This window comes from Callithrix jacchus, chromosome 16, assembly GCF_049354715.1.
Source record: "Callithrix jacchus isolate 240 chromosome 16, calJac240_pri, whole genome shotgun sequence".
In the NCBI taxonomy this organism is placed as follows: domain Eukaryota; kingdom Metazoa; phylum Chordata; class Mammalia; order Primates; family Cebidae; genus Callithrix; species Callithrix jacchus.
The window spans coordinates 26,935,729-26,949,121 of NC_133517.1; the positions used below are offsets into that span (position 1 = coordinate 26,935,729).

Genomic DNA, 13,393 nt, shown 5'->3' on the forward strand with positions numbered 1-13,393 from the left:
TATGTTTTCTGCAAGTGTGGCTGCCTAATTTATTTTGTGTGTGCCCTATATTTTTAAAAAGACATGTCCAAAGATAGACAGTAGAAACAATCTTAACTGCTTTTCAAAGACAGCAAATACTCTATTCCTATTAATACTTTCAATTCTAATATCATACCAAGAATACCTTTCTTTTTTTTTTCATGTTATGTTCATTGAAGTCATCTAATAATTGTACTTATCAGAAAGGTTTAGGAAGGGACCCACTCACAGAAATCTTGATAAGATTCAAAGGATTTCACTTGTGTTTCTTGCATTTTAAGTAATCAGTTTCATAGGCATCCTTCTCTGCCTACCACAAGCTAGAAAGCCACATTTTGGTAACCTTTGATACTAAACTTTCTGCTGGATACCAGAGGGAGAAGGACCAGCCTGGAGATGGATCTATACCTTGGCCTAGGGCCATACTGCTCAGAGGTGCAAATCTGTTCCATCCTTGCCCTGCTGGCCACTAGGAGGGTCCTGAAATAGGAATGGCTTGGGAATTCCAGAGCCTTTACTGGAAAGAAGACTTGAGTCTGAATCTCAGAAAACATTTTCATTAACTCTCCAGGATTGTGTTTTGGGAATTCTGACTTAGTCTGGGAAAGATTTTATTTTATAAAGACAGCCCAGAGGGGTAACAGAGGTACCCAGTGACACAGTGGTTAGTCATCGGTGAAGTGGGAAGGTTAGAACTACTGCTTAAATGGCAAATGCTGCTTCACAGTGAGCATGAGGAGCCCACACATTTCCACCAGCACCAGCCACACTCAAGCAAGTTTGTTACTGGGATACATTCTGTATCTCTGGGTATCTATGAAATTATCTACTTATAAAATTAGGGTCAGTGATTATGCTTTTAGTGGGACTCAGAGGCATTGAAGGTAAACCAGGCCATCTTCAGAGCCTGTAAGAAGTATGGCCATGTACCATACTTAGGCTCAGTGCTGCATCTATAATCTAGTGACTTTATATGATATTCCTGTGTATGCAGAAATATTCCAGAAGAGCTGAAATACTGTATCATTTATGGAAATACACATGGATTCCTATGAGTGAGTATGTAAGGAAGGGAATGGAAAATTATGCTCTTGGTTAATCTCCCAAAAAAGTAATGTCCTTAAATTCAAGAAACATTTAGAGTACAACTATGTAAAGATTTAGGGATTTAGAAAAATTTTGAAGACAGTCTCAAACAACCAACCAAGCAAAATAAGATTCCTGAATCTGTGAAGCTCACAAATTTTTTTCTTGCTGAAACAGGCACACAAACAACAACAGCTACCATTTTTTGTGCACTTTATACATATCAAGCTCTGTTATGGGAGTTATATATCTTAACTAAATCCATTACTCAAAATAACCCAAGGAGGTAAGTGCTATTACCATCTCCATTTATAGACAAGGAAAGGGAAACAGAGGGTTAAGAATTTGTTCAAAGTCACAGGAAGGATAAGTGGCAGCATTATAATTCAAAAACTCATGGTGTCTGGCTCAATAATCCAAGCTATTTACCCACTACAGCACCTTCAGTTAAAATGTAAGAGAGCATGACTATATTTGATCTCTTAAAAATGGAATAGAAAAGGTAGTACATGAATTGAATTTTGCAAATGAGTAAGACAATGACAGAAAGGCATTTTAGGGAAAAGATCATTCCAAGGAGAGACAACAGCACGGAAAAGCGGTTGGGCATGGTCAAGGAAAGCTGAGTAGACCGATTCTACTACAATGTAAGGTACCCGGGGGAGACAGATCAGAAAGGCAGGTTGTGGAGACACTTGTATGCCAGGCTAAGGAAGGTGGTCCTCAGCTTTAAAAAGTGCAATGAGAGGCACAACAAGAAAGCTTTTGCTCAGAGAAATGATAGAATTACACCCGCAGAGATTCAGAAGAATATAATCAAAGTGCAATGGGCAAAGTGGGAGCCAAGAGATTTATAGTTGGGTCCACTGCCTTCTCCCTGCCCTGAGAGAGACAGGTAAGACCTCATGATATAAAGAAGATATAGAGTCCTCTGGGGAAGAAGATAGTTTTATCTTCCAAGTCAGCTTTGACCAACTGGTAGAGACTTTTTGAAGGATGTTTGAAAGGTTCTTAGTCTGTGTCCAGGCTCATGTAACAAGGTTTGAACCATCGGCATGTCTGCCATGGAAATAGAGAAGGTCCTGCTAGCACATGTGTTATCTCTGCTCTAGATGACAGCTACACTTCAGTTCTCCTTAAGTCTGCCTTCTGTGAACACCACTTGTGGCCCTTGAGCTTGTGCACACTGCTATTCAGAAAGATCAGTCCATATTTATTGAATGCTTCTTTACCCTGTTCAGCGCTCATAGTGCTGCACATATTCATCATGTTTCACAGATACGGAATCTGTTCAAATCATGCAGTTATGAGAATCTTGAGGACTAAAAAAATAAATGAGACAAGATTCATTATCTAGGAACACTCACCTTTTTAGCTCCTTGTTCTTCTTCTACACCGTCTCCTATAACAACATATACCACTTTTCTTCCAAACCTTTGAATTATCCTCTCAAAACAGCTTTCTTTTCCTAATGAACAAAAGTAAATGATAAAAAATGTGAAGTTTGGGTAACCTAATGTGACAGTGCTTGAACTTTTTGTAAAACATGCTTTCTTCATGCTCTGATTCGACTGTCCCACTTGTGCCTCTAAAAGGCGTGCTTTTATGCCCCTTGGGTTGTATGTGCCACACCACAATAAATTACAAATAAATTAATTAGCAGCGGAGTGTCCTGTCCTTTGGAAACTGATTAAATACTCTTTTCCAATGGTATTTAACTAAAAGAGTATTAGTTAAATACTCTTTTCCAATTTATTAAAAAGTAGAGTCTAGTCAATCACACCATTTCGATTGGGAGAGGGGGAAGTACTGTTTTTCAGGAGGACTTTTTACCCCCCAATAAGCTGAGATCAAACATAGGCAATTCTAGTAACGTATTTTAAACTGATTTAAGAAAGGTATTGTAATATATCAAACTCTGAAAATATCTGATCCAAAGACTATTGAGAATGATAAAAAATAACTGGATTTGTTTTTGTCCTAGCAAGAAAACACCAACACTGGAATTAGCTTATTCCTTCATTTTCAGGTTGAATTAAAGACCCTGAAAGCCTGATGTAGTCTTGTAAAACTCTTTCCAAAATGTCAGGTAATTTGAGGTACTACAGCAAGATGGTGCCTGCCCTACCCAGGCATCTAATGTTCAATGAAGCACTTTCCTGGAGGAAAAGTGGAATAAAGGTAATAGAATACCCTTATCTGTCTATTATCTTTCCCATGTCATGACTTAGTTTGGGCTCCTGTGGTGGCTACACTGTCAGCACATCCCCTGAGTTAATGCAAGCATTGTTTCTTCTCAGTGAAGAAACTGGTGTTCCAAGTCTTGGGCTGCCAATAGGGTCATTTTAATGGACAATGGGACAGTTTATAGTTTTCAAATGTGAATGGCTGAGCGAGCCTGCACCTCTTTCAAATAAGGATCAGATATACACATGAACAAATTGCTTGTTTGCTTAAACAAATGTCTGCTTTATATTTGTATTTTGCACTAAAATCTCTAGTTTGCATCTGACACAATAAAATGGAGCTAGCCTTATTCAAAGGATGCAATTTCAATGCCTCTTTAGTTGTCCACTAAACTGTGAAATATTAAATCACTTTAAAAAACAAATTATAGTGCTCACTGCAAAAACTATACAACCCAAAACTTAGATGTCATGAAACTTTTTTCCCTCCTTACGGAAAAATGCTCATGTGTTTTTGCAAAGTTTCCCTCTTGTGGATAAAGGAAGGCAAATTCAATGTTATTCAAAGGTGAAGTTGTGGTAAAAAGTCTTTGCCTATGTACTGTCTCCTATCGGGTTCATTGCAAATTTGCAGTCACGTTTTTTCATAACTTAGTTCTAAAATCTACAAAAATGAAGCTTAGATTTTAGAAGTTAACTATTAGTTTTATGTGAAGTATTCATTTTGATGAGTCCATTTTGTCATCATAGCTCTGCCAACTAACTGGTCCACCAGCCATCTCCTATGACTGTAGCATTTTGCCTCAATAAAAATCACTGGGGCCAGGTGCAGTGGCTCATGCTTGTAATACCAGCAATTTGAAAGGCCAAGGCAGATCACCTGAGGTCAGGAGTTTGAGACCAGCCTGGCCAACATGGAGAAACCCCAACTCTACTAAAACTACAAAAATTAGCCGAGTGTGATGGTGCATGCCTGTAATCCCAGATACTTGAGGAGGCTGAGGCAGGAGAGAATCACTTGAACTCAGGAGGCAGAGGTTGCAGTGGGCCGAGATTGTGCCACTGCTCTCCAGCTTGGGTGACAGAATGAAACTCCATGTCAAAAAACAAACAATCAAAAGCAAAAAAGTTACTGGGTTTTCTGCATTGATCCCCACATATATCTAATTTGATGGTGAAATCCTACTTCTACCACCACATATTTTTTATTCTAATTGTTATTTTGTATTGAAAAAATTAAAGCTTAATTTTTTTTTTTTTTTTGAGACAAAGTTTGGCTCTTGTTACCCAGGCTGGAGTGCAATGGCACATTCTCGGCTCACCGCAACCTCTGCCTCCTGGGTTCAGGCAATTCTCCTGCCTCAGCCTCCCAAGTAGCTGGGATTACAGGCGTGCGCCACCATGCCCAGCTAATTTTCTGTATTTTTAGTAGAGACGGGGTTTCACCATGTCGACCAGGATGGTCTCGATCTCTTGACCTCGTGATCCACCTGCCTCGGCCTCCCAAAGTGCTGGGATTACAGGCTTGAGCCACTGCGCCCGGCTAAAGCCTAATATTTTTAACAAAATTCCCATTTAAAAAATGCGTACTAGATTGTAATTTCCTATTATATTACCATTTTTAAATTTCTTGGAATTAAAACATCTATGCACATGCTATATAACACACTATTTGTACTTTCTTTTGGAGAAGCTAAGCTCTATCCACTTCTGTACTATATGCTGCTTTGCCATTTGTTCCAATATCATGTGCTAGTAAACCTTTTCCACAATCCCTGTTTACAAAATACAATATAATTCCTCTTTATTGATATCGACAAATATAGAATTAATCTGTGACTTAAACTATATGCTGCTTTGGTTTTAATGGACGATTAGGAATTTTATTCCATTTGATATATTTTTTTCTTTTTGACAGGTATTTTCCAACAATTTGTTCTTGGCCCTTCTTGGAAAGATTAGTCATTCTCAAACTCCAGCTATGTATTTCTTCTACCTTGAAAGGTTACCCTGGATGAATTCCATCAGCATCCTGCTGTGTGTGTCCATGTGGCTTCCTTTCTGCCATTAATTGAAGACCCCATTGGATCTCTTCCAACTCAACACTGATCAAAACTAATAGTTAACTTCTAAAATCACCTGATTTTCCCATCAGTTAATTGTGCCATTATTGACTCAGGTGTCTAAAAGAAACCTTGTGTCAGCCTTCTTCAAAATCAATGGCCATTTATTCAGCCATTCATTCAATAAGCATTTATTGAATACCTAATGTGTACTGGGTGTTGCAGCAACTACGATGAGCAAGAGAGACAAACCCAGTCCTCAAGAATATTACAGTATGGTGGGGAAGTGATACTATGAACAAGTAATTATAAAAGTAATTCTTTAGTAATCATGTAATAAATGCTTTGAAGGAGAAGGACAGGAAGTGTAAAAGTGCAGGCAGATGAAAGTTAGACCTATAAGGATTCCATTTTTGGCCCTTTTGATTATATGGAGTTGGGCAGCCAAAGACAGGCTTCTTTGGGTATGAGCCACCTGCTAGAATGCTCATACCCTTTCCCCTGGACTAAAACAGCATTCATCTCCTTATGGTGACATAGAAGGCCATTTATGCCTAGACCCAAGTATACCTTTCCAGCTTTGGCTTTTAATGAGCACAGCACACTAGCTAGCCAGGGCCACTCACAAGCCCCTCAGCAGGGAACACAATTTAATTTCTCTGAACCTTTGCATTGTTGTAACTAGTCCATCTACCTGGTGAACTCTTACTTGCTCTACTATACCCAGCTCAAATGTCACTTCTTCCCTTTAGCTTTCACAGACACTTGTCTCAGCCTCTTCCTGGGTGGAAGTGAATGCTTCCTCAGCCATGTGCACATTCAAGCACTTAGCAGTAGGACCCTCTAGGATACAGTAAGGAGTCTAGACGTTGGAATCAGAGAGACATGAAGCTTGACCCTTGGGTTTGTGAGCTATTGACTGCAACAATTAAGTCTCTGAGCTTTAGTTTCCTCATATGTAAAATGGAAAGATTATAAAAATTGGCTTTAAATGTAAAATGCTTAGAAAAATTTGGGGTATCTAGTAGACAACTAAAAAATCCTCATTTGCATACTCTTGTAACTGTCTGCTTCCTCTGAGAAGAAGAGTCATGTATTTTTTATCCCTATGTTGATTCTGCCTTGATTTATGTTCTAAATAAATTCTGTAGGTCTTTTCCTCCCAACTGTTTCTTTCATGCAAGAAACTTTTTAATGTCCACAATAAAAATGGAAACTCAAATGATTATACATATTGAATTAAAAACAAAACAAACATTTCTAGTAATAATAAATCTGTTATTAGAGTTGTTTCATTTCTACCTTGTCTAATTCTATATTGCTGTTTGTGTTAGCTTAGAAAATCAGATATTTTTGTTAATGTTGCCTAAAAGGATAGAAGTATGATAATCCAGAATCTATGCTGTTACTCTACCTAAAATGCCTTGTTCTTAACATTAGCCAGTAAAGTAAAATTTTATGACTTCAGCTACATGGATTATGCTGTATGTCTGTCTTATGTCTGAATCCAGTTTGGCAAATTGGTTAAATTATTCTATTTTTTTGACTTATGTAGCATTCTGGAAAAATGTTTCATTTATTGCCTTTCATTTTTATTATCCTGAAGGAAAAGAGCTGATTGCTATATATATATATATAAAAAAGCAGCTCACCTATTTTAGTTGCACTGTAAATATTTTCTATTGGAAATACAATTCCTAATCCATACAGCAGGACTTTCGCCAATGCTGGGATGAGCTGAGTAGTTGTTACTAAAATATTCACACAGTTTGTCCTATGACAACAAAGAGAGAAAAAAAGACTGTTGAAAAATAAATCTCCAAAATGAACAAGCATGAGCATTGCCCATTTCCTGGCAAAGGTCCCACAGAGAGCCTCACCGGGAGTGAATGAGCGAGAGTGCTTTCAGGGCCAGTGTCAACCAGGAGTCGGTCAGGGCTTCAATTTCGGCCCTCAACTGCAGCCAGGCTTCCCTCTTAGCTGGACCAAGCAGACCTGAGGATTAAAAGCACATGATGAACTACCTCCTTACCAACATATTTCTTTGACTTTATAAATAAAAAACATTTAAAGAGTACTATGAATACCACTCTCAAGCTTTATAATATACAAAGTATCTTTCACATAGTGTCATTCAATCACAGTATTTATTTGGTTATAAAAGTCAGCTCTTCTTTTTGGGGAACCTCCTCTCTGCCATTCCTCTAACTGTAGTTTGGGCAGAGCTGACTCTACCTTCTGGCTCCCAGGGTAGGTGTTCAGCATTCGCTTGGCCAGTGGAAGTCCGTCCTGGAACTTTTGCTAAATCTATTGGAAAAGATCTCTCTCCCTCCCCCCATAAAGGTGCCAAACTACTGGTAGAGTATAAAGCTGGATTTACTAGTGGTCATTTTGCCACCTCTTGGGAGGGGCTTACCTGAAAGGAGCCTATCAAAAGGAAAAGCACAGGCTTCCCTGACAGCATCATTTGAGCATCTTGATATAGCCCTGCAGGAAACCAACCTCACTCCTGAACATTTTATGCTAAAGCCATTATGAATCAAAGTCAAAAGATTCAAACTAATCCAAGTATTTAGCTGGTAGAAGATTTACAACGCATCTTGTGATTTGGACAGACGTTGCTAATTCTTCGAAGGTTGCTAATCCTTCCTTGAAAGGACAACTGAATGTCGGAGAGGTCAAGAAAGTTGCCCCAGGTCACATCACAAGGTAACAGACAGGACTAGACTAGAATAGCCAGGGCAGCTGGCTCCACTCCAATATTTCTGTCACTAAATCACAGCAGAGTAATGGCCAGTGAGATGAAACTGCCCTAAAAAAAGCTATTATATTCAAAGCAGTGTGACACAAAAGTGTACAGTACTTTTGGAATTGTATCTAGACTGTCTTAACTCGCTGAGATACTGGCGGTAATCACTTGCCTCCAACATTATTTTTGTAGGTGTTGTAGATCTCTTTTACCCGTCTGTAGCGGAAGGCCAACTTTCTCATCCAGTCCACGCCGCCCCGTACACCAGTTGCCAAGCATAAATTAGCACTGGTTGCTGCAGCAGGAAAGCCATCTGTTCCAAAGTTATATGTGCTATTTAGATGCAAGAAAAGCCCAAAGTTAACCGAACAGAAAGTTCATCTTAATTAGGTAAGCAATTAAACTATAAAAGGTCACTTCACGTTCAAGGGTGCTCACCTTAGGTCCTGTCCGTTATCATCTGAAGAAACATCATCTATATGGACTTGGTCACATTCCTAAAATGCAATTAAAATGATACATGTCAGTTTACCTAAATTTTTGTTCGTTTTTGAAAAACCATACATAGCTATTTTTAAAAGTGCCTTAATTGGAGTGTTTTTTTTTTAAACTGTCAATCAGTAGGTGGCAGTCTTGTAAAATTGACATTTTTACCTACTTAGGGTCCTCTCCTATAAGAAGGAAGCAATGTGGTTAAGGACTACTGCTATTCAGCTTTAGAAAACACATTTTTGTGTTTAGAAAGGAAAGTGATTGAAAACAATTAGCATATGTGTTCCATAAACCTCAGGTACCTTAAGCCATCGTGCTGCTCAGAGCTGATTCACTCAGTGCCTAAGCATAACTGAAACCAGACATTTTGGTAAATGTAACATGCTAGAAAAATTAAACCTGATGCTAACTGCCAATGAAATTATGACCTCTGATTGCTGTTGAGCCACACACCAACACAGCCCGAGGCCAGTGTGCTAAGGAGCCCAGACAAAAAATCTGTTACTGGTTTCCATTTATTTGAGGGATCTGAGTTTTATTGTGTGTGTGTGTGTGTGTGTGTGTGTGTGTGTGTGTGTGTGTATACATGTGAACCTAAATAAAAATAATCAAACCATGTGCTTTTTAACTGTTTTTTTAAATTACATTTTTAGTGTTATTTTTAGCTGTTTTACTATTACATATTCACCTTATGTATTGGATTTATATTATGGCATAATGTTAGTTTGAACAGACCTGATGTTTAAATCCCAAACTGAGTAAACTATTTAGAATAGGAAGCCATGCTTATGGGCTAAAGCTCTATTGGACCCAGTTAACGTTTCTGTACCTGTTTGCAGACATTTTGGAGCACCCATATATCTTACCACTGTATCCCCAGATGAATTGTGGGAAGAACAGGCACTCGGTAAACATTTGTTGAATGAATGAAAGCATATTAATTTGGAAGCAGACGACGACTCTAGTCCAGAAACATAACACCCCCACTTGACTGCTTTCATATTTCAGTCACGTTCCTCTCTTTGCAGTTGGGCTCCAAATACCCCAAGAGACCTTTATTGTACTTATTTCTATTAATGTTTTAGTTTAAAAATATTATTAAAAGAAATTTCCAAGCACACATCCTGTATTTTAAAAGATTCTTTTGACTGAAACTCTGGTCATGTTTCATACAGAGTTAATTTCATAAACTCTAGCCCATCCCTCTAGCACTTAGAATCAACTTCATAACAAAGATGACACTTAGAAAGCACTATAATAATAGAAGGTATATTTTTACGTTGCCGGTTCCTACTGAACAAACTCTCCTCTCTCCGTGGATTTGTGAGGAAGGGAGGAGGAGATAGAAGTGGAAAGAAACTCAAACCAGCTGTTCCTTAACAGAATTAAAATCGTGACCCCCAACCTCTTCTCTAAAGCATCTATTTTCCAGGCAGCCCTCTCCCAGCAAGCAGCAAGTTCCAAGGAGGAAAAGACTTTGACCTTGTAACCCTCCCCGGCTCTCCTGAGGTCCATAACCTCAGATAAGAGAAAAGGAAAAGCAGGTCTAGGAGCCCTCACATGCTGACTGTGAATTTAACATTTTAAAAAGAGGTCATTCTTGGAAAACGTGGTTGGGAACTTCTCATTTCTTAATGTAATCTTATTTTAGAAGATGAATGATGGTTGCTTAAACCTCAACAACCTACTTGAGGTTTAAAGAGTTACTAAATCATGAGTAGAAATTTCTGATATTTAACCAGATATGCAATTTTTATGTTGTTGGTAAACTTTCTTAGAGTGTGTGCTTAGTGTCAGGGACGGGGGGAAAGAGGAAGGCCATAGCGCCATGCTGGAGAAATTTTCTCTCTTGGGAGAATGAACAGAAAGGAGGAGGAAGTTGAGGAACTAGCAGAAGAGGAAAATGTATGTTCAAAAGAGTTTAATTCAAGGAATCCAGAAATCCCTGGTTACCTCTAAGGGTGGGAAGAGTTTTTTTGAAAAAGCAGGGTGTTAAGATGCTTTTCTTAAACTAATTTAGCAGTAAATCTTCATTACTAACAGAAAAGTCAGTTATCTTCTAACAACTGTTAATGACTCCATTATTGCTATTGTTCTTCCACATCCTGTATTTGTTTTCTCCTGCTAGCTTCATTTAAAATGTTTTGTTCCCAGGCTGAAGACTTCATTTGAAGTATTGTTCAATCTCTAGCTTAGCTCTTAGTGTCAACACCTTCAAGCTTTTACCTGCAGATAACAAACTCACTTCCTAGTGATTTGATTAAAGCGAAGGTTGGTGTAGTGACAACAAGGAAATCCCCATTCTTATCAGGAGAATTTTTGTAGAATGATTTTAATTAAATGCCATGTAAAAAGAGTAATTTTTAAAGGGTCTCATTAGCACCTCTGGGAATGAAAAAAAAATCATTAAAATGTCTATGTAAAATGCATCTCTGTAATTGTTGCTTAATTCACTTAATGAACAATAGAAAAATACTATATTGCAAACTTCAAATACATAAAATATATGCTAAGGGTTCATTATCTGTGTCTTTGTGGGAACCTACAAATAATGACACAAAATGTCTTGAAAAGTATTTTTTAAAAAACTGTTTTAAATCTTAATGAGAAACTATAATATTACTATCTTGATGTTTACTTATTAACAAGTTTAATTCTTAAAAGAATGGGGAATGTTAAGATACTGCAATATTCCACAGCAGAACTGCACAATAAGTCCATTAGCTCTCAAATGAGAAACTGAAATTTCCTCCCATTAGACTCCTGAAACAGCCTCTTCCGTGGGGAGAAACTTGCTTTCTCCAGTTTCTCAGACGCCATCTATCTAGCTTTTTGTTTGTCTTCTTAGGAGCTGAATTTTAGGTTCTAATTTTTGCCTTCTGGACTCGGTTGCTTTTAGCTTCCAAATTTGTTTTAAACATATGAGATAACTGAGGGAGGGAGCAGGGCCTGATTCAGAGTCCGTGGCTCAGGCAGAAGGGGCACTGGGCCCCCTGAACCAACGGCAGCAACCAGGTTTAAAGTCCCCCTGGAAGAAGCTACAAAGACGAAAATGGAAGCTTAATATAGTTCCAGGTGCCAAAATATATTCCTAAAAACCCCAATTTGGTGCTCAATACAGAGAGTACAGAACATATATAATTATATTGGAAAACAAGTTTTTTATTCCAAAAACAGACTAAATGTGCTGAAAATGTACTTCTGAAATAGACAACCAAAAATATGTGATAGAAATCAGTATTAAATCCGTCTTGGGGCAGCATTCACATTTCTTGTGGCCACTGCCAGTTCTGCATGTTTTACTGGCTAATCTGTAGTAGAAGGGTCTGAGATACCCAAGGGATCCCTGCTGTGTTTGGGGATCTGGCCTGAGACTTCAGAGAAGACAGAGGTAGTGATTTCAAGGACTCCTGGAAGATTCTGCACTCACACGAAACTAATGGGTGCCTTAGCTTAGAAAGGTGGTCATTCATTTATGTGACAAATTATTTATTAAGAGGCTGCTGTGTTCCAGGTGCTGTTCTAGATGCTAATGATACAGCACTTAATACAACAGACAAAAGCCCTTACTGCTTTGAAACTAACATTCTACTGGGAGAGACACATAAGAAAACATGTAAAATGTACATATGCTGGATAGTGATAATTACTAAGGAAACAAAATACAGTAGGTGAGGGAGAAATACAATGCCAAGTGGGTGTGGGGCAAAGGAAAGAGCAAGTTCAAAGGACCAGAGGCAGGAGAACCCTGGTGTAAGGAGGTGGGAGGAAGGAGCAGGCTTTGCCAGGGAAGCAGTGGACACGTTATCAGTCCTTGCCCTCAAGGCACTTACACAGTTAAGGAGGAGAGAGAGAAGTTAACTAATTACATGTGTGATAATTAAAATCGAGGCAAATCCTGCAGAACTTCCATAGGATCCAAATGAACGCTGTCCTGCATTCTATTTAGCCAAAGAGAGTTGCAAAGGTCTGAATAATTGAAATTATATTTTGCTAGATCAGGAGGGACAGCTTGGTCCACTGCTTGTCCTTGTGGCTTTTGTGATGGAAACCAGCAAACCAATAAAACGGCAGCCTACTGGAGATGGTTCCTAACAACAGAGATGTGGTGACAGGAACAAAACAGCTTTTTGGTCCCAGACTATCCATGCCAGACCTCTACTTTCAAATGGTAGTGGGGTGGGGTAGGGAAGGTACAAAGCAACTCTGCTGAGGCTTGGTGATCAGGCCTCAGAGAAGTCAGGGGGAAGCCTCTTGAAGACATGCTTCTTTCACCTCCAAGTCACAGATGTGAGAACTGATATGGGGAGTTGGAAAGGGATCAAGACGTGGGAAAAGAGTAATTTTTTCTTAATGGCATTCCCAAAGGGATGTCAAATTCAGCAACATGTTTGCCTAAGGGCTAAGAAACAAGTCAACAGTAGAGGAATATATAATTAACATTTCTATTTAGTCAATTCTCACATATATATCTGTTACAGGTAGTTAGGCATGGGCGGGAGCAGCAGAGCGTTCTCCCTCATCCACTAGGCATGTCGAGTGATGGTTTGGCAATTATCACATTGTCTCTAAAAGTGATAAATTGGCAGCCAGTGCAGGGAGAGGCCATTTCCTGATGGTCCACACATGTTGCAGTAAGGGTTAACTGAACACAGGCAACAGGGAGAAGCAATTTCCCAAATGGCAGAGTATGACCTTCTGGGGGTGCTCCACTGGAAAAGGGAAGAAAGCCTCAAATGGGCATGTGTGCAGCTTCCTAAACACACTGCGCATACTCACTTCCCAAGGGTAAGGGG

The 13,393-nt window shown here is 38.9% G+C and overlaps 1 protein-coding gene across 30 annotated transcripts in view; it reads right to left on the reverse strand.

Moving 5' to 3' along the window:
- The window catches only part of EYA1 (EYA transcriptional coactivator and phosphatase 1), a 340,201-nt gene that overhangs the window by 9,077 nt on the left and 317,731 nt on the right, over positions 1–13,393 (reverse strand). For all 30 annotated transcript variants that reach the window (XM_078353573.1, XM_054246730.2, XM_078353580.1 and 27 more), the window contains 5 exons: positions 8,544–8,602; positions 8,278–8,438; positions 7,237–7,351; positions 7,009–7,130; positions 2,475–2,575 (listed from right to left, as the gene is read on the reverse strand). In XM_078353573.1, the coding sequence (XP_078209699.1) occupies positions 2,475–2,575; positions 7,009–7,130; positions 7,237–7,351; positions 8,278–8,438; positions 8,544–8,602 (558 nt within the window). The remainder of the gene's footprint in view (positions 1–2,474; positions 2,576–7,008; positions 7,131–7,236; positions 7,352–8,277; positions 8,439–8,543; positions 8,603–13,393) is intronic.